General features: G+C 37.6%; 1 protein-coding gene and 1 pseudogene across 1 annotated transcript; both read right to left on the minus strand.

Moving 5' to 3' along the window:
* Positions 1-14,453: 14,453 nt before the first annotated feature.
* LOC116130965 (glucan endo-1,3-beta-glucosidase, acidic-like) lies at positions 14,454-15,853 on the minus strand. The gene is made up of 2 exons (XM_031416638.1): positions 15,797-15,853; positions 14,454-15,594 (listed from the first exon to the last, which is right to left on the minus strand). Exons 1-2 carry the CDS (start codon positions 15,851-15,853, stop codon positions 14,725-14,727), a joined length of 927 nt encoding a protein of 308 aa, XP_031272498.1. The 3' UTR covers positions 14,454-14,724.
* A 3,372-nt stretch (positions 15,854-19,225) lies between these two features.
* LOC116130928 lies at positions 19,226-26,137 on the minus strand (annotated as a pseudogene).
* Between the last annotated feature and the right edge of the window lie 210 nt (positions 26,138-26,347).

Genomic DNA, 26,347 nt, shown 5'->3' on the forward strand with positions numbered 1-26,347 from the left:
TTACACGATGACCACTATTCGATTGGAAATAACATAATACGACAGAAAGATAGATTTCAACAATTGGAAGAAGAAGATGAAAGTGCTTCTCTCCCACAACAAGGTGGGGATTACACTAGAAAAGGACGCGATGAAGTCGCTAGAGGAGAAATTGAAGAAGAAGGATGAGATTAATGATGTGGCGTACAATCTCATCGTGATGAACCTGTCAGACAGTGTTCTACAGAAGGTAGATGGGCTAGAAACTCCTTTAGCCCTATGAGGTAAACTCGAAACCTTGTATGCATTACAATCAGCACCAAACTTGCATTCTTGAATGATGCCTTATTTTCTTACAAAATGGATAGTGCTAGGTCTATTGAGGATAACTTAGATGAATTTTTAAAGATGACCTTGATCCTTAAAGGAACTTACCAAGAAGTACGGGACACTAGTTTACCAATGTTCTTACTGAATTCTTTAACTGATGAATACCTAGTAGTAAAGAATGCCTTTCAGTATTCTGGAACTGTACCTAGCATGGACTTAATAATAACAGGACTTAAAGCTAGGGAACTAGAACTGAAAGTCCAAAAGAGGTCGGGTAACAGTTTGTTTGTAAGAAGTAGGCCTGAATCCAGCCAAACAAGAAAGAGTAACTAGTATCATCAGGGGTCTAGGAACAAGAAGAAGAGGAAGGGTAATAACAAACCTAAAACAGAGACAGGAAAATGTTTTTCTATAATAAAATAAGGCACATAAAGAAAACTGTTTTGAATGGATAAAGAAACACTAACTGGGAAACACTAACAGCAACCTAGCCTCTATTAAGAACCAATTGGATGAGCCTGAAGTCCTTACAGTGTCAACATTTGACAGTGCTAAGGAATGGATCCTGGATTTAGGCAGCTCTTTCCATATGAGCCCAAATAAGAACTGGTTTAAGAAACTAGAAACACATGAAAATGAGGCTGTCTTTATGGGAAACAATTAGGCTTGTAGTGTTAAAGGAATAGGTTGTGTGATTGACAGCGTGTCGTCAACACTACAAAATTAATAAACCTTACTTCTAATTATTAATCAATAGATAGCGTGAGTAAGGGTCGATCCCATAGGGAAGTAGTTGAATCTAAATTCCAATTGTTTAAAAATAAATCCTAGATAACCAAATTGACCTAAATAACAAAAATATAAACCGAGGGTTTGTAAAATCAAGGAAACTAATTAATTACCAAAACAAAGTTATGAATGAAAATCAATATAAAAACAACTTCAGTTCTCGATTCAATCTCATCTTCACAATCAATGTATATTCTCAATTGCAATGCAATCCTACCCTTTCATGGAAGTATCAACCCTAGGCAGTAACAAGCTCTACTACCTGAAATTCCCCTTATTTCTGACTAATGAAACATGCTATTCAATGGTCTTTAACCATTAGACAATGTAGAAGAAGCTCTCTAGATTTAATGTAATGGTTTCTTTAAGTTCCAATGAAATAGGTTAATCTAAGCAACAATCTCACAAGCTCGGATTATCTAACTAAAGTTTTTTTTGTTTTTTTGTTCTAGTAATAAAATAGAAAGTTTGTCCACAATCTTTTATTACTAATTGTTACTGTGTGATTAGGAATAGATCAATTACATAATACAATCCCTAATTCTAGCAATCGATATCAATTCAATCAATCTACCAAACCTGAAGTAAATTAAACAAATCAAATATCACATTCTATTAAAAAAGAATAACATAAATCAAATCCATAGAAAGGTAAGAAATAACATTACTTTATCAATTAGACCATTGACATGTGTTAGGAATTGAAATCCCCTTGAACTGAATTGAAAGAGTTTAGCCAAACATTGTAAATTCAGAAAAACAATTGTTTTTGAATAAATCCCCTCGTGTGTGTATTCTCTCTCTCATAAAAACCTAATGTTATATTTATAGCCCCTTCAAATAACCCTAAAAACGCGTGTACAGCCTCCCAAAAGGTTTACAACTCAAATTCCTAAATTGTAGACATTGAGTCCTACTCAAAATAGGATGACTAGTTTTCTGCTGGAATTTGTGAGCTGATTTCGGGTCAGAAAAAAACTGAATTCGGGCATGGTCTCTTCATCAAATTTGTAGCCTTGGTTATAAGCTTTCTAACGAATCTTTAGACTTCTCAATTGGACTTCTATAACTCAAGTTATAGCCAAATTACTGACTAGTGCCCAAGCTGTAATGAGATTGGATCTTCTGACTTCAATGTAAACTTTGAATACCCAAATCTACTTGGATTAAAACACATAAAACCAATTTGGAAAGCTCAGGATGTCTACTTCAAATATCAAGAAGACTCTTTCTTATTCTGGAACTTTAAGATTGTCAAAATCTCCATTGAACCTTTAGAGGTCGAATTTGCCAATGTTTGAAAACTGCACATTATGCTCCACTTTCATTCACATGCCTCCATTCCTTTCCTCATTCAGAAAATACATTAATCAGCGCAATTAATCATAAAGATTAATGTAAAGGAATTGAAAATATCAATTATTGAACACTTATCAGTGACTCTAAAACTAAGTGATGGAAAAATTATAAAACTGACCAAGGTCAGGTATATACCTGATCTAAAGAGGAACCTTATATAGGGACCTTGGATGAGGCTGGATGTTCCTATAGGGCTAATAATGGTTGCTTAAAACTAAGTGATGGAAAAATTATAAAACTGACCAAGGTCAGGTATATACCTGATCTAAAGAGGAACCTTATATAGGGACCTTGGATGAGGCTGGATGTTCCTATAGGGCTAATAATGGTTGCTTGAATGTGTATAGAAATCAAAATCTTGTTCTTAAAGGGGAAAAAGAAATGGTCTTTATATCCTATGTGGAAATTTTTATCCTGAATGTTTCAGTATTGTATTGCTTTCAACTAATATGTCTGTGACTGAAAAATGGCACTTGAGGATGGAACATATGAGTCAGAAAGGTATGAACATACTTAATAGCCTGGGGATGTTTGGTAGGGATACTGTCTGTAACTTGGAATTCTGTGAAAATTGGGTGTTAGGGAAACAACACATGTTGAGTTTCTCAAAGGGAACTTACCTTGCCACAAACTGCCTAGAATACCTACATTATGGTCTTTGGGGACCTGAAAGAATCAGGTCCCATGGTGGAAACAATTACTTCTTGTCAATAGTTGATGACTACAGAAGGAAAGATTGGATTTATCTCCTGAAAACCAAAGACCAAGCCTTAGCTAAGTTTAGAGAGTGGAAACTGTTAGTGAAAAACTAGTTAGATAGGAAGGGTGAAGACCTTAAGAACAGATAATGGGCTAGAGTTTTGCAATACTGAGTTTGACACAATCTGTAGAGAATAAGGTATCCTGAGGCATATGACTATTGTTAGGACCCTTCAGCAGAATGGGTTGGCTAAGAGAATGAATGGAACCTTATTGGAAAAGGTTAGGTGCCTACTGTTCACCTTAGGGTTACTAAACACTTTTTTGGGGGAAGCATTAGCCACAACAACCTACTAGTAAATAGAAGTCCATCAACTGCCATAAATGGTAAATGTCCTGAAGAAGTTTGGTTTGGGAGGAAGCCTTACTTAAGCCACCTAAGATTATTTGGGTGTGCTGCCTATGCACACATTGTGTGTGTGTGTGTGTGTGGGGTTTGGGGCGGTGGGGGGGTGGGGCGGAGAGAGGGAACTAGGGCCTAGGTTCCCCAAATATATATTCCTAGGATACCAAGAAGGCACAAAAGGATATAGGTTGTAGGATAAGGAAACTCTAGGGGTAAAAATCATAGTAAGCCAAGATGTGGTGTTTAATAAAGGGGTATTCCCCTGTAAAGTTACTGCCATTGATCAAAGACCCCTTAGTAACCCTGAAACATCTCCTAATCTTACTAATTGTACACAAATTAAGGTGGAGCCTATGACATAGCAACCAAATTCTCCTTAACCAGACTTAGAGCCACCACCAAAAGCTGAAGCAGAAAAAATTGGCCTTGACCAATAAAAAGAAGAAGTTGTAGAAGAAACCATAGAACCCCAACCTGTTGACCTACAACAGTACCAACTTGCAAGGGACAGAACCAAGAGAGAGGTAAGGCCACCAGCCCGATATTCATATGCAGATATGATATTTACTGCTTTGCTTACATGTATTGTAATACCCACATTCAGAAATATGGTAGGGATTATTTTATAGTCATAGTGAATATATTTAACTAGTTTTATAGAGGAATTCCATAAAAGTTTCATTCATAGCAAAATGTGCCATTGATTCACACAGCCCTCACGTGTTCAAGGGAAAAGGATAATGAAAATATATGTATTTTAATAAGTGACTAGGCCATGAGAAGAGTGGTGAAAAGATATGTGAAAAATACACTGATGTGTGGATGCTAATAATACTGTTTTGTAAAGTAATAGAACTAAGAATTAAAGACATACTATGGTAAAATGTCTTTGCACTCACAACTAATATAGAAAGTAGTGGGAGGATAAGATATAGCGGTATATGTTATTACAGTTATACGCTTCATCACAAACCCTAGCCCATCTCATACCCTGGGCCACGCGCCACTTCTTCCCCCTTTCTCCTCCTTTTCTTCTAAGACTTCCAAGAGATTACATCGGAGTGAATTGCCTGCCTACGATGATATATGTTTCGTTTTGGTGGTTTCTACGAAGAATTTTAGCAAAAGTTTGTTGAGTTTGTGTTTTTATAAGTATGAGTTCTCATGAATTTATGTGTTTTTAGCATGACCCAATGGAGAAAGTGAGCACAGAAGCAAAGAAAGGATTCTTGCAAGAAACACGGTAAGTAAACCTAAGCTTAATTGAGTAGTATAGTGGTAGTTGATTCTTGAGTGTTTTGTGTATGATTGATTGATAAGAAGTATGTGCTTTTAGATGCTGTTTGTGGGAGCAAAACTGTGTAGAAAGACTGCACCAAGATATTAATGTTCGTAAGGTAATGTGTTTATTGGGGGTTTAACTTTTTGGAGGAAGTAAAAATGTTATGATTGAATGTGATGTGGAATGGTTGAATCCGGGCCAGATTGTGGGAAGATTCGATTTGGTAGTATTTTGGCGCCAGAATATTGTTTGGTGGATTTGGAAACGACGTGTACTTGTGCGCAACCTTGCGTATTAGCATGGTCGAAAGGTAAATTTGTTTGACTTGCCGCAACATAAATTCAAAGCAGAACTGGCCGTGCAGATTTGTAAATCTTGTTGCAAGAAAGTGAAGTTTTGGAAGGGACATAATTGAGTTTTGAAATTGTCTGGTAACTTAACCAAGTGTATTTTTATTAGTATTGTCAAGGGTGCAGTTTGTATACTGCCAAAGTTTCGCAATAACACTGTTATAGGTCAGTGTCAGCGACTGAATGGCCTGATAGGCAGGGGGGTTCAGATATTCTTGAACGTTTGTCCTAGGGGTTCTAGAATGGCATATGGTATTAGTCATATGGCATTATGAGTCTTTTTGAAAAGACTTATCGCTTTCGAACGAAAATATGGTGCAACAAGGGTGGCATTTAAATTGTATTCAATAGTTTACTATTAGAGAATAGATAGTAGAAGAAAGTACTATAATTATAGTGTCCAAGCTTGTTCCTGCTTTGAAGTAGAACAAGAATCGTGCAAATTACACAGTTGTTTTCTTTGTTTAGACGGATTAAGTTACAAATACGACTGTACAGATTTATGTTAATAATTGTAATGGAATAAAAAACTTTCACCAAGTCAGTACCAGGTCGGTGCGGACAGAAACAGAACAGACATCAAAAGTTTTTTAGGTTTGATGATATAATAAAAACATACCAGGTTTAGAAATTGGAGTGCTTTGTATGATATAGTTTTTATGCCTCTAGGTAAGAGTTGCTAATCTATAGACGTTTTGCTAGACGTCTTTGAACCATAATGTTGTATTTGTCCAAAATGTAGTTTAAAATTTTAGAAAGAATTAACCATATTTTGCTCAAAGGTATACTCTTTTGTGCACTACTTAGATTTGACATGTACATGATTCATATGATACGATATCTATTAGGTTTATACTAATGGTAACGACCAAAGACTAATAAGAAAAAGGGTACATTTATAGAAAAAATGTATGAAATTGTGGCATGTAAGATGCACATGGAAAAATTTATCGGCATAAAGATTGTTATTTAGAAAGTTGTACAAGGCATGGTGTTACGTTAGAAAATAGAATATATAAGTAGTTGTTAATGTACATGGTTATGGTGATAGTAAATTTAAGAATTAGTAGTATAATTGGGCAAGTTAGGATAGACTTAAGTACCTAAGTTTGTCCATGTTTTTATGAGAAGAAATTAGAGCTGCCAAAATGTAGAATTCATTCCCTAGTTGAATGGTGCATTTTAATATTCTCACTAATGAATTACGTAGAAGCTAGAATTTGTGAGAAGTGAATGTACTTGTGTACGGTACATTTTAATAACATGATAAATTAAAGAATTAAGAATTATTAGAAATTACAGAATCGCTTACGTACCGACATAGAAATGCATAAATCAGAAAAAAAAATAAAATATACAATGTTTAAATTAAGCGTGTATCTAGAAAGAAACTTAGGGCTTTCAGAAAAGTATAGTAAAAAAACAAGCGTTAGAATTAATATAGAATACATGCCAGCCAGACACAATTTTGGTCATGAAGATAAAACAGATACAATGGATGCAACATAATCATAAACATCCTATTTTAGACAAACATATAAAAAACTTGGAAATGCAGACTAGTATTTTGGTAGATTTACAGAGCATGGTTTTAGAGGGCTGTTGCGATGGGGAACCTGGTGAGCTATCGCGCTGCGTTAGTTAATGGAGACCTAGATGCAGAAGTTTCCCACATGACACATTGCCATCAATGAGCAGCCTCAGAATAAAACAGAATTGTACAGTCCCCACATCCATTTCTGCTCTCGTCGCCCAGATGCATCGTGTGTAGGGGACTGCCTCGCAACAAATGATTCAGAATACGTCAACAGGGGGGCGGCTAGGTTTCCAAATTCATTGCCTACGCCTAGTCCGACGGCAAACTAGAACAATAAATAGAGAAGAAGAAAAAATAGAAAAGAAATGAAAGAAGAAGAAATGAAAAGGGGTGAAAACTAAAAATAATACAAATCAAGAATGAAAGTGAAAATAGAATAAGAAATAAAAAACAGAAGAATTCAGAAAGCAAAGAAAAATAGAATATGACATAGCATAAATAGAGAAAGGATTTCAGAAAGAAAGGAAAAGGATTAGAATAGGATTTTCAGAAAGAAACAACCATGAGTCATTTGCACTATGCATCGACAGTTTATGGCATTGCTACTATTGCACTTTATGCACATAGATAAACAATTTAGTTTATTATTGCATGTCTGAACTATCAGAAAGATAAATATGAAACCCATGAAAATGAGAGAAGAAAAGAATAGAAGCCTACGAGAATAGAAAAGAAATTTGAGATAGTAAGCGAAAAAAATAGAAATTAGATACATGCGAGAAAAGAAGAAATTAGAAACCTAATGACATAATACGTGGATTTTGTGAGCAACAAAATGATCAAAAAATAGATATGTGTAAGTAATAGTCAGGACAGAACACAGAAGATTTAGGAAAGAAATTATGATAAAAATAGCAAACACTGGAGTTAAAGATTGGGTACATGAGCTGACGATTACGTAAAATACAGGAGAGAAAGGCAAATAGAAAGCCTATAGCACAAAATGGAGGGCAAGACGGAGTCAGAGCATAGAATTAGTAATTGTGGTACTATACTGGCATTACAGACTCCCCAATGCTGTCTTATTTTGCAGGGGTTAGATGTAATGGAGTTGGGGATACGTCAAGTGTGAGAGGATGTGCCGACATTGTTCTCAGTGAAGAAATTTTATATGGATGTTTATACATGTGAGGTAAATAATTCTTTGTGTATGTATGTTATAAACTGGATATCAAAGCATACCAAATTAAGACGAACACCCTTGTTAAACTAGCAATTTCGCATGATCTCTCAGAAGGATACTCGTGAATACGGCCTAGTAACTGACATTACATTTTTAGGTATTCAGAGACTAGTTTTGGAGACCTAATTACGGGGATGTTCGAAAGAAATGATTGATTGAAGCTGGTTAAGAACAAGATGACAATGGGGCCCCTAACAAGCCAAATGAGTGCTCCGGTAGCTGATTTTCCCCCCAAACACTTGTTAAATTAATTTCTTTTACTTGTGTGGGTTGATTGTTTATTAGATGATTAATAGTAGTTTGTTTATGATAACTTAGTAAAGAATAGTAATAAGGTAATAGTGGTGAGGATGCTTATCCTGCCAGCGGTTTGTACACGTAGGTTTACACGAGCATGGGTGCGTTCCATATATTTAGTTGCGGAAGAGTAAGCCCTAATGGTTACCAGATGCAGTTTTGAATCCAATGACTGCAAAAACCCATGGGAAGTTAACCCTAAAAGAACAAACGTGAAGGTAAGGTGTGGAGCAAGGCTTCATCTGTCTAAGAGAAGGTGGCCTATTTAGATGAGTGGAGTCCGGAATACGAGACTAAACACTTGAAGAATGGAATACCGTAGCCAGCCAGCAACATTAGTACAAATCTGTTGTATCTAGAGAGCTACGATTAGTAAATACCGAGTCATAAGTCGTGTAAACGGAGGGCATGGTAGTATGAATCTAGTTATATATATACCAATTAAGATGGATTATGTTCATGATGTATGAATTTTCTATGGAGACATAAAGTAGAGAATGGTACCATTAGAGCGAGGAGATTAATTTTAGATGACTGTGTATAGTTTCATTTTAGAAAGGGCTATCAGGATTTAGTGTATCGGGATGCAGTATAGAGGGCCCAGGAAAGCATTGAGAAAAAGATTGTGATTTTTTTGCACTAGAGGTGCATAGTAGTAGTCCCGAATCTGGATGCAAGATGGTTAGGAGCCGGGAGTTGATTTCAGACATGTTCTCGGATATATATCAAGGTTGTGTCCCACAGACAGATAGATTTGTAGTAAATGGCACCTAGGATAGCACCATTCCTAAGGCTCCGCACTAAGTGCGCCCCATAGAACTCTAGAAATTAAAGGAGTATTTCTAATAATCTCTAAGCAAGGGTTTCCTCTAACCTAGCTATCCCTACGGTGGCACCAATCTTATTGTCGTGAGAATCAAATAAATAAATAATGGATCACTCCAGATATGTATAGAGGCCGGGCCGGGCCCCCGGAAGCAGAATAAGATGATGAGAAAGAAATCTAAAGTTCCCTGCTACAGTATGGAGTAAATAGAGGTGGGTGCCAAAAATTTGGAGAAGAATAATTAGTTGCCAGGAGAATGAGCACAAGATATAAGTTGGTAGTGATCAGAAGATAGTATATACTCTATGAAGTGTAACCATTAAAGTAGGCTAAAATGATTACGCCTCGAATATATGTGCCGAAGGATAGTCAGAATCCGATATACCCAATAAAAATATTTAAGCCCCAGAGTTGATACCTTTATTGTGTTCTTAAGGGTTTACAAAAGTAGATATTAACAACATCTGCTTCATTTTGATTTAGAATGAGACGTGCTTATACCTCCTATCTGTATTTGTGATATGTTGCTATTACGCAGTGTAACAGAGCACCAAAAGCTAACAACTGCCTATTATTTGGCATACTTGTGGAGGACGGACTGCAATAAGGCTTAGAAAAAGTCACATGCTTGCATACCTGTGTGTGAGGCGAGGCTGCTTATTGACTGAAGCTGCATACATGTTTCTATAGGACGATTGTGTTAGGGAGACTCTTTGGCTGTAGGAATGTATAAAGTCGATATGCCAACTTGTTGGATGGGAAATGAAAGACCGTCGAAATATATCCTTAGACACCAGAGATACAATTCACCTGATTTACCTAAACCAGAGAATGAGATGAGATTTCTAGTTGCTTTGGCAAAATACAAAGTTTTGTACAAATACAAAATGTGTCTTGATGGCAATGTCAAATGGCAAGTCCCCACTGCCTCGGCCGTAACTTTTGCTCCATTTGCCATCTTCAAAATTACTTCACCTTTTAACAATGCATAACTATTCCGCAGTGCCTGCAATGGAACACAAATGTGAGATGTAGCAGCTGAATCTAATATCCAGGAATGATCATTTGAACTAACATTTAATTCAAATTCTATAACATAAGAATGGAACATACCTGCTGGAGCTTTCTTCAAGGTCTTCAGATAAAGAGGACAATTCCTCTTCCAATGCCCATCTTTCTTGCAGTGGAAACACTGGCCTTTATCATTGACCTTTTCTTTGCCTTTTTTAGTCTTAGAAGCATCCTTCTTAAAAGGCCTTTTCCGTGGTCCAAATTTTAGACCTTTCTTTTGCTTCCATTACTTCTTCTTAGTCTTACTAGAAGAAACTGCAAAAACATCCTATTGCCCTTTTTCCTTTCTTCCTGTTTATAGAGCTGTTGAATCTCATTCGACAGTTCTGCAAGAGTGCGCTCAATCCTATTGAGATTATAATTTGTGATGAAGGGCTTGAAACTTGGTAGTAGGGATTGTAGAATCAAATTCACCTCAAGACTGTATGGCATCACAATCTCAAGTGTATGCAATTGCCCTATAATATTACTCATTTTCATAACATGATCATCTGGGCCAACTTCCTCCCTAAGCCTCATTGTGAATAGTGTCAACACAATTCGTATTGCTTCACCACTGAGTTCTCACCATACAACTCTTGTAAATGGATCATTATCTCATTCGTACTTTCCATCTTTTCATGCTCAACCTGGAGCTCAGCATTCATTGATGCTAGCATGTAGGTTCCAGCTCGTAAGTCATCCTCCTGCCACTTATCGAAAACTTTCTTTTCTTGTAGTGTGGCATCATGAGACAAAGAAAGTGGAAGGGGTGCTTCCAAGACATACCCGACTTTTTCGGAATTGAGAATAATTCTCAAATTCCTTAACCAATTATTAAAATTAGGTCCGATCAGCATGTTGTTATCGAGAATCCTCAAAAGCAAGTTATTGCTCATTTTCGTTAACTAAATATCACAAAATACCGAAATAGACTACAAGGAAAAATATAAGTTTTATTAGTGTCTTGTAAATTCAAACCCTTTAATGCTAATCTTATTAGCTCCCACTATTTTATTCAAATCCCATACTCCCCTAAATGATGATTTGGAAATTTCGTTGGAATAAATTTCTAGTGGGGAATCAAATTCTTATTGAATTTAATTAAACCTCACATAATAGAAATCTTGGTCAATTAAATTTAACAAGTAGGAAACTATATCCTTTTATATCACTATATAAGGTATGATTCACTCCTTGCCTCTAGTTTTGGATACCTCACATAATAGAAATCTTGGTACCCTAGACTAGTTAAATCCAACCCCTTATGCTTTCTTTAAATAGAATTCACATTATACACTCACATAATAGAAATCTTGGGTATTATGAAAATTTCTATCCAAGAACTAAGACAATTAATTTCATGTCATAAAATTAGCATCTCTCACATAATAGAAATCTTGAAATCTCTAATTTTATGCCAAAGAATTAATTGGCCCATAATGGAAGGCTTGGATCTAATATTGTTTGTTAGGGAGATTATTAGGTTTAACCTTTGATTAAAAAATGTTTTACATTTATCCCATACATTAATTCAAATGCATCCATATAAATATAAAACATGGTGGGATGATCATGGGGTTTTGGAAAATACATCTTAATTAGGTAAACTATTCACCTAATTCTATTACTCCTTGTGGATCTTCATCCGGTGATTGATCGGATCTCCATCCCCCGTCCGGTCGTACGATTACATAAACCAATTTAGGACATGTAGGCCCGAATAACAAACTAATAATAAAATTAATTATTATTACAAGCCATTGAAAGAATATTACATGCCCAAATATCAAATATTTTTGGGAAAAATAAATACACACCCATGATCATCCCCTAATTAATATTCATCCATCACATTAATAAATATTAATTCAATCAAGGGTATATAAATAAATATTTATGCAAGTTGCAATATTTATAAATAAAGGACTTCATGCAATAAATGTATAAAATATGCCATGATTAAACCAAGGGTACATGCATAATTTCATGACCATAATATTTATAAAAAATATTATATTACCCATCACATTAAAAAATCTCTCACATCACATTCAATCAAATAAAATTAAAAAATGCAAATATATGCATCATTCACCGATTTTTGCTAAAAGATGAATCAACCAACTTGCATTCACAATACAATCTAAGTCAAATGCATTTATAGACTATTGTATCACATATAACCCTTTCAAATATGCATTTAAAATATATTATTCATTTGAATCAGTTTTGACCGAATTCATCCCTTCTCAAAATCATCAAATTTGCATCAAATATGCTTATATTACACATGCATGTATCATATGAATGAGACATATTCATATTTAACAAAAATGCATCAAGATGCAATAAATCAAACAAGCATGTTACATATGACCTCAAGAACAAGAAAATTTGTATTTTAAATATCAAAATTTCATAGAAGCATGTTAATGAGCATGAATATCACATATCCATCATCATTTGTATTCAAAATACACAATAACTTCAACATACATCTAAAGCAAAAATATATTCATGTCCAAACCAAGCCATTTTTCACCAAAAATGCTACATGCATGCATGAATTTAAACATGCTCTGATACCATTGTTGGGATTCATGCATTTTGGACATGGAAATGGAGAGAAAATGATGATCAAGATGATGGACATAAGGTAGAAAACAAACCATTATAACATTAACATATTAACGTAAGAAAATGATAGAAAATTATCAACTCCTTTTGCTATTAAAAGTTTGATGTTGAAACTTGGAGNTATTAACGTAAGAAAATGATAGAAAATTATCAACTCCTTTTGCTATTAAAAGTTTGATGTTGAAACTTGGAGTCTAGATTCTTCAAAAGAGAATGAAGAAACTCAAAATGAAGTCCACTCAAGCCAAAGATGAGAGAGCCGAGAGAGTGAGAGAGAAAGTGAGAGATTGCTTTTTGTTTCAATTGATTCAATTGAATTAAAATGGTATAAAACTTAATTTATATACCATGGGAACAAAGTGTAATTTTAAATTGTTTTGGGAAAGCCTCAAATAATTTAAAATTAACTTGAGAATAAACATTTATGTCAAGTTTTTGGTTTTATGGTTAATTCATAATTAGACCAAATTTTAATTCTATCAAATATTCTAACCCTTTAGAATAAAACCAATGCACTTTTGCCCCTATCATTGAATCCAATTCAATAATAATATTTAATAAATCTTTATTACCCTTGGTTAGTGCTAGCTATCCATGGATACTCATTTATCACCAATACATTAATTCAAATGCAACCGTTTACGTCTGAACATCATTAATCTATCCATGGATACTCATTTCTCACCAATACATTAATTCGGATGCAACCGTTTACGTCTGAACATCATTAATCTAATTAATGATACGTATTACTCTCTCTCCTTAAGCTTGGTTTTATGTGTGACTGTTTTGGTTCACTGTGATTTAGCCGTGAGCCCAATATCTGATTTTGATATGCTTCGTTATAATTCTTTATAATCGAAACTCTCACTGATTATGGTAGACGTCTAGCAATGTTCTATAACCCCTAAACCACAATGAAGTGTAAACTCCAATGAATTTATTCTGATTGTAGGTACCGTGTAGTCAAATCTTTCCGTTATCTAATCCCGATTAAGAATGGTTCATGGTATGTCCAAACCTTTAACTTAATCTTTAATCGAATTGTCAATCGATACAAAGGAACTCGTCGACATGAAACTACTTTTCATCTGACATTCATTATACTCTGGCCAGAGATTTCCCTTTTCCAATGTTTATTGACATTCGTTTGGGAACTCGAGATTGGACAATTTTGAGTTAACGGATCCCATCTTGACCATCACTTGTCTTTGCATATGAATAACATATGACCAAACCAGCTTATTACATAAGACATGACTAGTCTCGTGCTTATATACCGTATGAACCATATGCATCTTATGTTGAATCCAACCGTGATGTCTTAGGTCTAAGGATCAGTGGTACACAAGCACGATCCTACGATGCACCAATGACCATATCCATGTGATTCATCGTAATTGGTCGTATTTGATAAACAGTTCACTAACTGTTTATCCATGCTAATGCCTTAGTGACATACCTCTTATAATTACCCACACTAATACCATCACATGATATTCAGTGGAGACATTCAGTATGCCTACTATCCAATGTTATTGCCCAATTAACATTACTTGCATAGGAAATTCTTTGATGATTTGATCTTCTAAAGATCCGTGTCATCCGGACATTTCACATGCAATATTAAATATAATATAATATAAATGAAGCAGAAAATCAACACGTGAAATAAAAACACTTTCTTTTATTTATAATACATTTACAAGATATAATGTCCTAAAACTTACAACACGATTGGTTCCTAGGGCATACACTAACAGTGTGATCTTCGGTTGTAATTGATCTTGTTGGATCTTGATCTCAATAAGTAGTGCAGCAAGCTCTCCGATTTCTGGAGCTCAAAAATAATGAAAAGCCTTGAGTAAATTATAAAATGGGAGCACAAGACACCCTTATTTAAACTTAAAGCCCATCAGAAACCTGTAGCAACTCCTTCAGGCAAAAGTTAGTTGATATTTCTGCTCTTTACTTGGCGAGAAGACACCAAAATGCTGCTCAGTCCCTGCAGGTTTCAGGTTCTCATCAAACATGGCAAACAAATATGTTTCAATAGCCTTTCCAGGCTTCCTGGGAGTCCCTGTGTTTCCATTCACATGACCAATCAAATTCCTATAGTAAGTTCCTGCATTTTCCACAGTGGCTGCAGGATTTCCTTCTGATGGCCACCCACTTTCTGATATAACAATCTCCAAATTGGGGGCACCAGCCTTTTCCAAAGCGGCATACTGAGCATCTGTTATCGCATCGAACAGATTTTTGTATTGATATTGATTATCTGTTACTACAACTTCTGGAGCCGTAAACAACGCGTAAGGCAGGGTGATTTGCGCGGTGGGATCGATGTAGGCAAAATAAGGGTACACATTGACAAGGAGTGGAGCTCCATTTTGTGCCAGGAATTGAATTATGGGGGTGATGTAGGAGCTTGCTTCAGGACTGAAAGTTCCCGCCGACGGAGGCGAGGGATTGACTACCAAGGTAGTGTCGATTGAGGTTGAAACCTTGATCTGGCCTTGTAAATTTGCCGCAGCAATTGCATTGTGAACGTTCTGCATTGCAGGAAGAACAGATTTAGCTTCTGCATCAGCAGGGTGGATTTCGTTTCCGACTGCAATGTATCGGAATTTGACATCAGCAGAGTAGGCCAGGACGTTTTGTTGGACCCAATCTCCCGCTTTTGCAGAATCTGTAAGTTCCTGGAGTTTNGGATTAAAATATTGTAAAAGAGCTGCTACACTTGATCTTGTTGGTTTCGTAGATTTTGATTTTGCAGGTGATAAAGACACTAGAAAATCTACAACTGTCTACTATTTCACCCATGGAGGAAACTGCATAAGTTGGAAATCACAGTTATAGCCTGTTGTAGCACTCTCATCGACTGAAGCTAAGTATATAACTATAGCGAATGTGTTTAAGAAGGCTGTTTGGCTGCAGGGAATGATGTCAGAGGCAAACTTTTTTGATGGGAAGGTCACAATTTACTCAGACAGCCAGAGTGCAATTCACCTGAGTAAAAATCATGTCTATCACGAAAGGACCAAGCATCTGGATGTTCATTTCCATTTTGTGAGAGATTTGGTTGCTCAAGGAGTAGTCGAATTAAAGAAAGTTGCCACTGAAGAAAATCCAGTAGAAATGGGCACAAAGATAATCACTTCAGCAAAGTTTAGGCACTGCTTGAAATTGCTATCAGTGGAGTGATCAGAATTGGCAAACAGCTATGAGGGATATGGCTTAGAGTCTTCAAGGTGGAGATTGTTGATGTGAAGACTGAAACGGAGTCACTTTGGGGATTAATGGAACACTGCCATTTTGAGCTAATTTGTGTTGGATCTTGGTCGTTGATCCAACGATTGAAGTCCTTCAATTTGGTCAATGTTATATAAGCGCTTGAACAGTTAGATTTTGTTGCTCTGCGATTATTGTCTCTATTGAATAGAAATTGTTCTCTGTTAGGGTTTATTCGTGTGTCAGAAATCTTTGTAACTTGGGTTGTTTGAGTGATTAGGATAGTTATTCTGGGAGGGTATTCCTGCTCTCATTCTTAGGGTTTCTTGGTGAGATTCTTTAGGGTTAAATTGTTGAGAAGATTTCTTGTAAACTGTAGAGAGTGTGATCTTTGGTGTAATTGATCTTGTTGGATCTTGATCTAGTACAGCGGACTTTCCCATTTCCGAAGCTCAACGTGGATGTAGCTTATCCGATTTGGATAAGTGAACCACGATAATTTTGGTGTTGTGATTGTTCCTGATTTGTTGTGTGTTTGTGTTTGATTGTTTGATTAATTCGATTGAGGTATAACACCTTTGTTATAGTACCCCCATCAATATATTGACTAGTCTCCGATACAACAATGCTTTTTCAAAAGCATATAGTATATATATACTTGTGTCAATTTTTTTTTTTCATACAAATTGATTAGACCAAGATTACTAGTTTATGTTGAGTGAAGATCGGGGACTTGCTTGATAGATAATGTTGTACAGCCCCTGCTTGTTGGCACATCTAAATAGATATTGTTTATTTTGTACCTAACTTATAAGGATTTTCTTCTAAGCTTCCCGCAATTATTTTTCACCTTATTTAAAGAGACACAAAACTTATAAATTGCCTCATCTCTTATTTGGCTAAAGATGTAGAATGTGACAATCATTAATTAATAGTTTTATTTATCATATGAAATAATGAAAAGCCGTGAGTACATTATAAAATGGGAGCACAAGACACCCTTATTTAAACTTAAAGCCCATCAGAAACCTGTAGCAACTCTTTCAGGCAAAAGTTAGTTGATGCTTCTGCGCTTTACTTGGCGAGAAGACACCAAAATGCTGCTCAGTCCCTGCAGATTTCCGGTGCTCATCAAACAGGGCAAACAAATATGTTTCAATAGCCTTTCCAGGCTTCCTGGGAGTCCCTGTGTTNCAGAGATGGAGGGAACAAGTCCTTCCACTGGAAGAGATCCAATATTTTAAACCTCAGTCTTGACTAATCAGTTCCAGATCTTTTGTCAATTACTCCATGGAATTCTATGACACCAAGACTTTTCAAATGATATATTAAGATGAATAAAGACTAGTCAAATTCAGTGAATCACATAATCTGCCATAATTGGTGGCAAAGTTCTTTACAATTCTCCTTTTGCATTTATAGACCCGGAAGAAAAGTCTTCGGCCGCCTGGTGGCTAACCTTCAAAATTAAGCATGGGCCAAACCTGAAAAACATGGACCAGAAGTTACAGGTTAAGGGTCCAGTTAAGGGACAGGATTCATTAAGTTTTCCACAAGTTAGAGTTGACTGACCTGGCTAAGTTACAGGTTAAGGGTCCAGTTAAGGGCCAGGATTCATTGAGTTTTCCACAAGTTAGAGTTGACTGACGTGGCTAATCAGGTTTCTCAGAAGTTTCCGGATTGCCACAAGGTCAAGCCCATATCTAGTTTGAAAAATTTTCATTGGTCACTTTCCTTGTTTCACTCATTTATTTGATGTATATTCTTACTTAGAAAATTCTTCTATCAGTTTTTTTTGATGAAGATTTTTGCAAGTAAGAGTTCACATTAAGTAAATTATGTTAAGGAAATTATGCAAGGTGTTGTATATATATATATATATATATATAACACTCGATCAAGAAAATATTATCTGATTTGAATCCCACCTTAATTGATTTTCTTTATTTAAGCAAACATCTTTCATTTAAAACATGACTTGATTATGAGGACCCACGGTTTGTAAACTGATCAAAGTTTTCACTATCTAACAATGTGATGTGACAGGGATTTTCCTCTCAGAGTCACAGTTCCGTGAAAACTTTTGGCACCCTTTGGTGATGCAAAATGCTGTTATTTTTGGCCAATCTTCTTTGCCTGTTCATCAAGGAAAAAAAACGATACTGGACAACATATATTTTGGCTTATTGCTGCCAAGAAACTCATAAAATAAGGCATCAGCTTGACTAAATCTTAACTTGATTCCACTCAACAATACTTATGTGGCGAAATGAGCCTCGTAGAATAGTAGTCTTTGATGATGATAGATAATTGGTATTGAAAATTTTATTTATTTAGCTCTTTTTTACAGATATTGTTGACATTGTATACAAGATTTTCTTGGAAGTAATTGACTAATAGGCTCATAAGAGCAATAAATCAAACAAGAAAACTATTGATACTTGATTTTAACACCAACAACTTCGCACATTTAAAGTGTTAAGAAATTATAAGTGACATGATTATGAGAGTTGATTATGATGCAATGGTGATATATGTTTGAAGAAATATAAATAAAAGATTGAAAAGAGAGATTTTTATATTGACTCGAATGGTTGAAGCAAATCCTACCTCCATTGCTATTTTATTATTTTTTGATTATTTTTCTGGTATCACCTGTAAAGCGTACAAAGATGGAGTTATGCTTTCTTTACAGAGAAAAATAATGGTTGAAGCTCGAATGTATGCTCAGCTCTCATATGCTAAGCCTCCTCTTCCATGAAGAGAGCTGCCTATTTATACCTTTGAGCTCAATATAATGAACATTTTTGCAAGTTGTCTTGACACGTAAAGAGCTCTCATTCATCTTTATCCTTGATTTTGATAAAATTGGGACAAGTGTTATATAATATCTTTTTGAGATGGTTTGAGATTTCACAGGTAATATCATTTTGTCTTTGGTGGCTTGCTAAACTTTGATTGATTGGACTGATAGCTCATTGTGGTTTTGACGTCAGTATTTTATCCATAACAAAAACGTTATCAATATTGCATTTCGAGGTGTAAGATTCATTATCTCTTGTTGAACTGAATGCTTGCTTTTGTTAAAGTTTTAATTCAACAAATACATTTTATTTTCAAGATGAATTTTGTTTTGTTTTCTGATTCTCAAAGACTGAGCTAGATCGAAAGAAATCTGGATTTGATTTTCTTCAGAGCCCTGAGCAACAATTTGACAAAAAATTATGTTGAGATTGTATTTAATTGCTTTATTTATTATAAGCAAGGCCTTGAGTACATTAACAAATGGGCACAAGGGCACTCTTATTTTTAAACTTGTAGCAAATCTTTCAACCAAAATTTAGTTGATACTTCTGCTGCTTACTAGGCGAGAACACTCCAAAATGCTGCTCAGTCCCTGCAGGTTTCAGGTTCTCATCAAACATTGCAAACAAATATGTTTCAATAGCCTTTCCAGGCTTTCTGGGAGTCCCCGCGGTTCCCTTCACATGATTTATCAAATTCCTTTAATAAGTTTCTGCATTGTTCACAGTCGCTGCAGGATTTCCTGCTGAAGGCCACCCACTTTCGGATACAACAATCTTCAATTTGGGTGCACCAGCCTTTTCCAAAGCCGCATAGAGAGAATCCAACATTGCATCAAACAGATTTCTTTATTGATATTGCTTATCCTGAACTACAACTCCTGGAGCAGTAAACAAGGCATATGGCAACTTGATTTGCGCGGTGTTACCGGTGTAGGCAAAATAAGGGTAGACATTGGCAAGAAGTGGAGCTCCATTTTTCGCCAGGAATTGAATTATAGGGCTGATGTAGGAGCTCGCTTGAGTACTGAAAGTTCCCTCAGACGGAGGCGAGGATTTGCCTAACAAGGTAGTGTCGATTGCGGTTGAAACCTTGATCTGGCCTTGTAAATTCGCTGCAGCTATCGCGCTGTAAACGTTTTTTATTGCTGGTAAAACAAACTTAGCTTCTGCATCAGCAGGGTGGATTTCGTTTCCGACTGCAATGTATCAAAATTTGACACCAGGAGAGTAAGCCACGACATTTTTCTGGACCCAATCTTTTGCTTTTGCAGCATCTGTCAGGCTCTGAAGAGTGGTGTTGATGCGTGATTTTAACACCAACTAATCGACACGTGCGCAACGTTGATTAGTCAAGAAACACACGTGATTATGGATAGAGAATGTGAAATAAATGCAATGAGAGCTTTTAAAGTAGTTCGGATGCTAAGGTAGCAAGTCCTACATCCACTGATTTGTATTAATATGGTGGGTCAGGTCACAAAGTGGACTGACTTACAAATGAGCTTTTAAAGTAGTTCGGATGCTAAGGTAGCAAGTCCTACATCCACTGATTTGTATTAATATGGTGGGTCAGGTCGCAAAGTTGACTGACTTACAAATGATTGGGAAAAGTAAATACAAAGTTTTTAGAGAGAGAGAGTTCTATTTTTAAATTGTTTTATTCCCTTAATGAAGGGGTCTTCCTCTTTTTATATCGAGTTAAATGCGTGTAATCATCATTAAATCCTTGGGTTGGTGTGAATGTCAGGACATAATCCTGCTTTACGTCTCATTGCCTATTTCCCAAGCTGATTTCACGCGATTTGGAGCAGGGAAATGGACACGTGGGAGCTCCAGGGCACCTGGCAGGCCTGACGTGCGCTTACTGTTCTGATGGGAGCAGGTCACACTTCATCACGTGACTTTCCACGTCAGCCCTTGTTTTCTCAGACATAACAGAAGTCCCCTAGTTTTTAAGGTTTGAGGATCGAACCTTGGAAACTAAGTCATGCCGCGATTGGAGGTCCTGGTAATTTCGACCTGAATGGAAGAAGCTTGGGACAGGGCCTTTTGCGAACACGACCTCGCACAATTTTTGCCCAAACGACCTGACAATCATCATCCTAGCGACCTGGATTCGTCGGACATTCCTTACCGTGCCTTAGGGTTGGAGATTCAATGAGCCTGCTTCCGCGCTGTCAAGCACTCTGCACGTGTTAAAGCGCCTGGCAGGCCCATTAAATGCATTGTGTGCTGACCCGGCGTTGTTTTGACAGCATTAATATCCCACTTGAGGTACGTATTTAAGATTTGTTGTATTAGTTAAAAGTTTATTGTTTCAACTTTAATTGAGTTTGTATGTTGAGTTGGTTGAATTGTTGCCTTGAAATTGGTTGAGTTTTGGTGAAGTTGGAAATCCAATCTTCGCCGGGGCGAAGAATAAGCTTCGCCGCGGCGAGGAGGAGGAGGAGTTGCACTACGGTAGGTTCTGCCCTATTTCGCCGAGGCGACGAAAAATGCTTCGTCGCGGCGACGAGCCTAAGACAAGGTTTCTTGAGTTTTCTAGAGAATTCTTCTTTTGGAACACAATGACCATTCTACCCCTAATTAGAAGGAAAAGTGGGGAGTAAAATGAAAGGAAATTTAGTAGAGATTGTGTTTGGATGGGGGTGTAGTTGTAAAGAATCAAAGGATATAGATGGAATTTCCAAGGAAGAGCAAGGGCAAAATGGGAAAGGATGCTTATATTATGAACTAAAAAGGGTTAAGTGTAGAGAAACCCTTTATTTCTTCATTCCACCGCCTCTTCCATTTGCCCATTTTCTTTCAATTTCTCCATCCAATCTTCCAAGATTTCTAAGGGATTTAAGAGGGGTTTTGAGTAGAGATTTCATCTAAAGCATCCTAAGGTAAGAATTCATGCTTTAGATGTGAATTTTCTTATAAATATAGCGAAGTCTTATTAGGTTATTGCTGTCCTTATGGTTGTTTTGAGTTGTAGAGAGGAGACAAGACCACAAAGGGAAGGAAAAGTGCTAAAGGAGTCATCTTTGCACAAGGTAAGTAGGTCCAACCAACTTGAGTTTTAAACAAGCTTTTTGTGTAAAGATGTATGCATGATCAGTATGTAGTATGATTAATGAGAAAATTAAATTGAGATGAGTAGCTATTTTTGTAGTTGTTGGATAGATTCCATGTATGAGAAGTGTTTTAATGTGTATTGAGAATGGAATTTGAGATGAAGTTTGAGAGATGTTGTGTGAAGCTTTTTGGGAGTGCTTTTCTTGACAGGGTTTATGGGTAATTGAGGGAGTTTTTCCCCATTTTGGATGGCTAGAGAATGAAGGATAGTAGTAATTTTAGTAGGGTGTTTATATGCACATGAGATGTTTGAGGAAATGCCTAAGTGAAATCTGCCCTGTCACTGCCGTAACTTTCTAAGTGATTTTTGGACATCTTACGGTCTGAACTGGGCTGAGATCAAAACATAAAAGTTGTAGCCCTGTTTCTAAACTTTGAAATGAGACCAGAACCGTAGCAATCAGAGGTGTATAACGAAAGTTATGGTCTTTTTAGTGGGACCTGTGCCGAATAACAGTTTTGAGGAAATCTTGCAGTTGGCATTTCATTAGTGCATTAGTGAGCATAAGCTAGTTCTACACAATTGTTTATGCACTTAAGCAGTAAGATGTAGCTTGAGATTTAGTAGAGAATTTGAGTATAAGTTCTTTAAGAGTTAAGAGAAAGAGAATAGAGTAGGTTGTGCGATGGGGAACCCGTGAGTAATGGGTAGAGTATTCCCGCATGTACGCCGCATTGAGAGAGCGGCATGAGTATCAGATAGAGAAGTGGTGTAGCCCGTGAGAGTGCATGCGGATGAGGGCTATACCCGAGTACCCGAGAGAGAGATTATAGACTCACATGGCCAAGGGTTCCGAATCCATGCATAACCGAGTCCGATCGGCTAGAATGAGTAGAGGTCACGTAGAGTGGGAGCGAGTCCCGGCCGTGCCCCCGGTAAGATGGGGTCGTGATTTATGAAAGAGTTATGAGAAAAAGTTCTAAGGGTAAGAGAAAGAGAAAAATAGAGAAGTACCCAAAGAGAAATTGAATGAGGAGTTGTAAGGAAAGAATTAGAGAGAGAGTTACGGGGATAGCATGAGTAGAGGATTTACTTACTGAGCATTATTTTAGTGCTCACCCCGTTGTTTTCCTATGTTTTGCAGGACCTAGGTGAGGACACTGTCGGATGGATGTCGGCGTTCGAGAAGGAGTGGTTACACTGTCCTTTATGTTTTTGATGACTTTTGTATACGTTATACATTTTGTGTAAAAATGTGTATGTTTGTAAAGAGTATGTATAAATGTTTAATGAAAGAAAAATTTGGGCCCAATTTCTTTATATTATTTTATATGTATTTCATTATAAGATTTTGAGTAGTAGTGGCTATTACAGTGATGCCCGTTATCCCGATGGTAACGGCAGTATTTTTTGCTGTTTCTGGCCGTAGCAGGAGTTTTCATTGGTTCTGGCTCACCGAGCAGGCTGGCCTCCTCAGATTTGTCAAGGATTGTAGATATGGACACGTTCAGCAGAGTGTATTGAGCTCTGTCCCGATCGCAATGAGGAACAGAAGCATAGGACTTTTTGTGCTCGTAGCGGGGTTTCTTCCCTTTTCGCTGATCATCAATGTCTCCTTTGCGATCAGTTCTCCTATTTTCTCCCCGACCAGACATACTGCTCGAAGTGCCGTGATCGCGACGGCGGAGTGCCGCCAATGAACTCTCTATTCGGAGATATTTTTCTGCAAGATTGTAAAATCTGGCGAGGGAAACATCATCCTCAGCCTGTAGTTCTTTCCACAGGTCGGTTTGCGGGCGAACTCCAGCTACTATAAGTGTTCGGATGGACTCTTCTGGAGCGTGAGCCACCTTGTTGAGTTCCCTGTGGAAACGGTCAATGTAAGATTGTAGGGATTCGTCTATTTCTTGCCTTATGTTGCTGAGGTAGCTCAAAGGCATCGAAAACTTCCGATTTGCTTGGAAATGCCATAGGAACGTCATGCTCATCTGAGGCCACGAACTGATCGATCCCACTGGGAGCGACCTTAACTATCGCTTGGCGTGAGAAGTGAGCGTCACGGCCAAACAATGGCATTTTGCAAGGTCCGAAACCTGGTGGAGCTCCATCAGGTCGTTGAACTCATACAAATGATCCTGCAGGTCATGGTTCCCATCAAACGGTCGCATGTCGGGCATTCTGAACCCTGGTGGGAGTGGAGCAGCTAGCACTTCGGGAGAGAAAGGGGATGCAGAGGTGACCCGGGCCTATTCGTTTTGCTGCTCCCTTAACCTGTCCAGAGCTCACTGTAGCTCCTCAATTTGTGGTAACGGAGCCAATTGAGGGTTGCTTTCACCCATGCGAGTCCGGCCTTTGCGATTACGATTCAGGAAAGTCCAGAGGTCGGACTCCTCTTTGCCTCGGTCGGCATTTTTGGCCGCACTCGACACACGCTGGCTAGAGGCGTGTGAAGGCGATGGATTGCACGGGGCATTTTCACGACTCTCGCGATGGTATGAACCGTCCCGCGAGGTGTGGGGGCCACCCGCACGAGAACGATCGGGATCGTTCTACTGGCGGTGATAGGAATCATCGCGCCCGACATTTTTGCTTGGGTTCGCCTGCGACGTGGCATGGGACAGCTCTAGATTCACTTTTTCGCCGAGTCTCAACTTTGCCGGCACCCTGCTCGAGGCACGATTTGTGTTCGCTGGTCCTTGGGAGCTCGTAGGCTTACCTTTTGCCACTTGCTTACCCTTACGTCTACACGCTGCAGTGCTTGCGGCACGGGCTATTTCCCTTTGCCGCGCTTTCGCGTGACCTACAGGCGTCTTTGGCGGTTGCACCGCCCCAGCTATTGTAGATGACATGCCTTGGTCCAAACGGTCCAACCTCTGGTTGACCGTCTAGAGAGTATTGTCGAACCTCTCCAGGTAGCTTTTGATGGCAGGGTCTAGCTGCGAAGCTGCCGGGATATCCCCCACAGCATTTTGTGAAACTGGAAGTACCTTGGAGGGGGTATCCCCTAGGGTCAAGGGGACTCCTCCAGCACCCTGATTAGCTTGCTTAGGTTCAGATTGGCGGGCCATTTGTTGCTGTAGGACCAGTAGGTTGAAGATTCTCCTGATGAAGGATAAACACTAAATCAGGCCCTCCTTCTAGCGCCAAACTGTTGATGCGTGATTTTAACACCAACTAATCGACACGTGCGCAACGTTGATTGGTCAAGAAACACACGTGATTATGGATAGAGAATGCAAAATAAATGCAATGAGAGTTTTTTAAAGTGGTTCGGATGCTAAGGTAGCAAGTCCTACGTCTACTAATTTGTATTAATATGGTGGGTCAGGTCGCAAAAGCGGACTGACTTACAAATGATTGGGGAAGTAAATACAAAGTTTTTAGAGAGAGAGTTCAAGTGTAAAATGGCCGAATCCCCTTAATGAAGGGGTCTTCCTCTTTTTATATCTAGTTGAATGCGTGTAATCATCATTAAATCCTTGGGTTGGTGTGAATGTCAGGACATAATCCGGCTTTACGTCTCATTGCCCATTTCCCAAGCTGATTTCACGCGATTTGGAGTAGGGAAATGGACACGTGGGAGCTCTAGGGCGCTTGGCAGGCCTGACGTGCGCTTACCATTCTGACGGGAGCAGGTCACACTTCATCACATGACTTTCCACGTCAGCCCTTGTTTTCTCAGGCATAACAAGTGGTTTTAGGGACGTCGAGGATGATATCTTTCAGGGCCTAGAGGGTTGCTTGATCTGGATCATAAATTCTCATCTTCCCAATCTTGTTTGCTTTGAAGAGACTCACAACTTAAGCCTGCGATGGCACATTGTTAGCATTTCTTCCATAGCATAAGCCTACAGCGCCTGCAAAAAAATTTCAAAGTGCTTTTGAGTTTGTAATGCTATTTATAAAAATCTAGAAGTGCTTTTGATCATGATCAAAACAGTTGACAGAATTAGTGTTATAGTAAAAACTATTAACTAAAATATACATGAATAATACTACATATATAAGCTTTATAAACAAACTAAATGGACGATTAAATACACGTGTAAAACACATGTTAAATAATCCCGTACAATTAAATTACAGATAATGTTATAATATATTGGTGAAGGAGATAGATTAGAAGGACCTGATACTCCTATATGAGACATCAATAATCCGAAAAGCAGCAACATTGCAACACCGAAAGGATTTTTTTCATTTGCAGAATAAGAGAAAGCCATGAATCAGACTAATAAGAACCAAACTTAATTTATTAGAAGGACCTGATACTCCTATATATAGATTGAAGAGATAAATTATTTTAAACCTTAGCCTTGACTAATGAGCTACAAATTATTTCCTGGTCAATTACTCAACTGAAATTTATGATCACACCAAGACTTTTCAAAAGATATATTAATATGAATAAAGCCATGACCTTGGGGGATAAACATTAATACTCATGGGCGTTTAGTTTAG

Source organism: Pistacia vera, unplaced genomic scaffold, assembly GCF_008641045.1.
Source record: "Pistacia vera cultivar Batoury unplaced genomic scaffold, PisVer_v2 Contig227, whole genome shotgun sequence".
Classification (NCBI taxonomy): domain Eukaryota; kingdom Viridiplantae; phylum Streptophyta; class Magnoliopsida; order Sapindales; family Anacardiaceae; genus Pistacia; species Pistacia vera.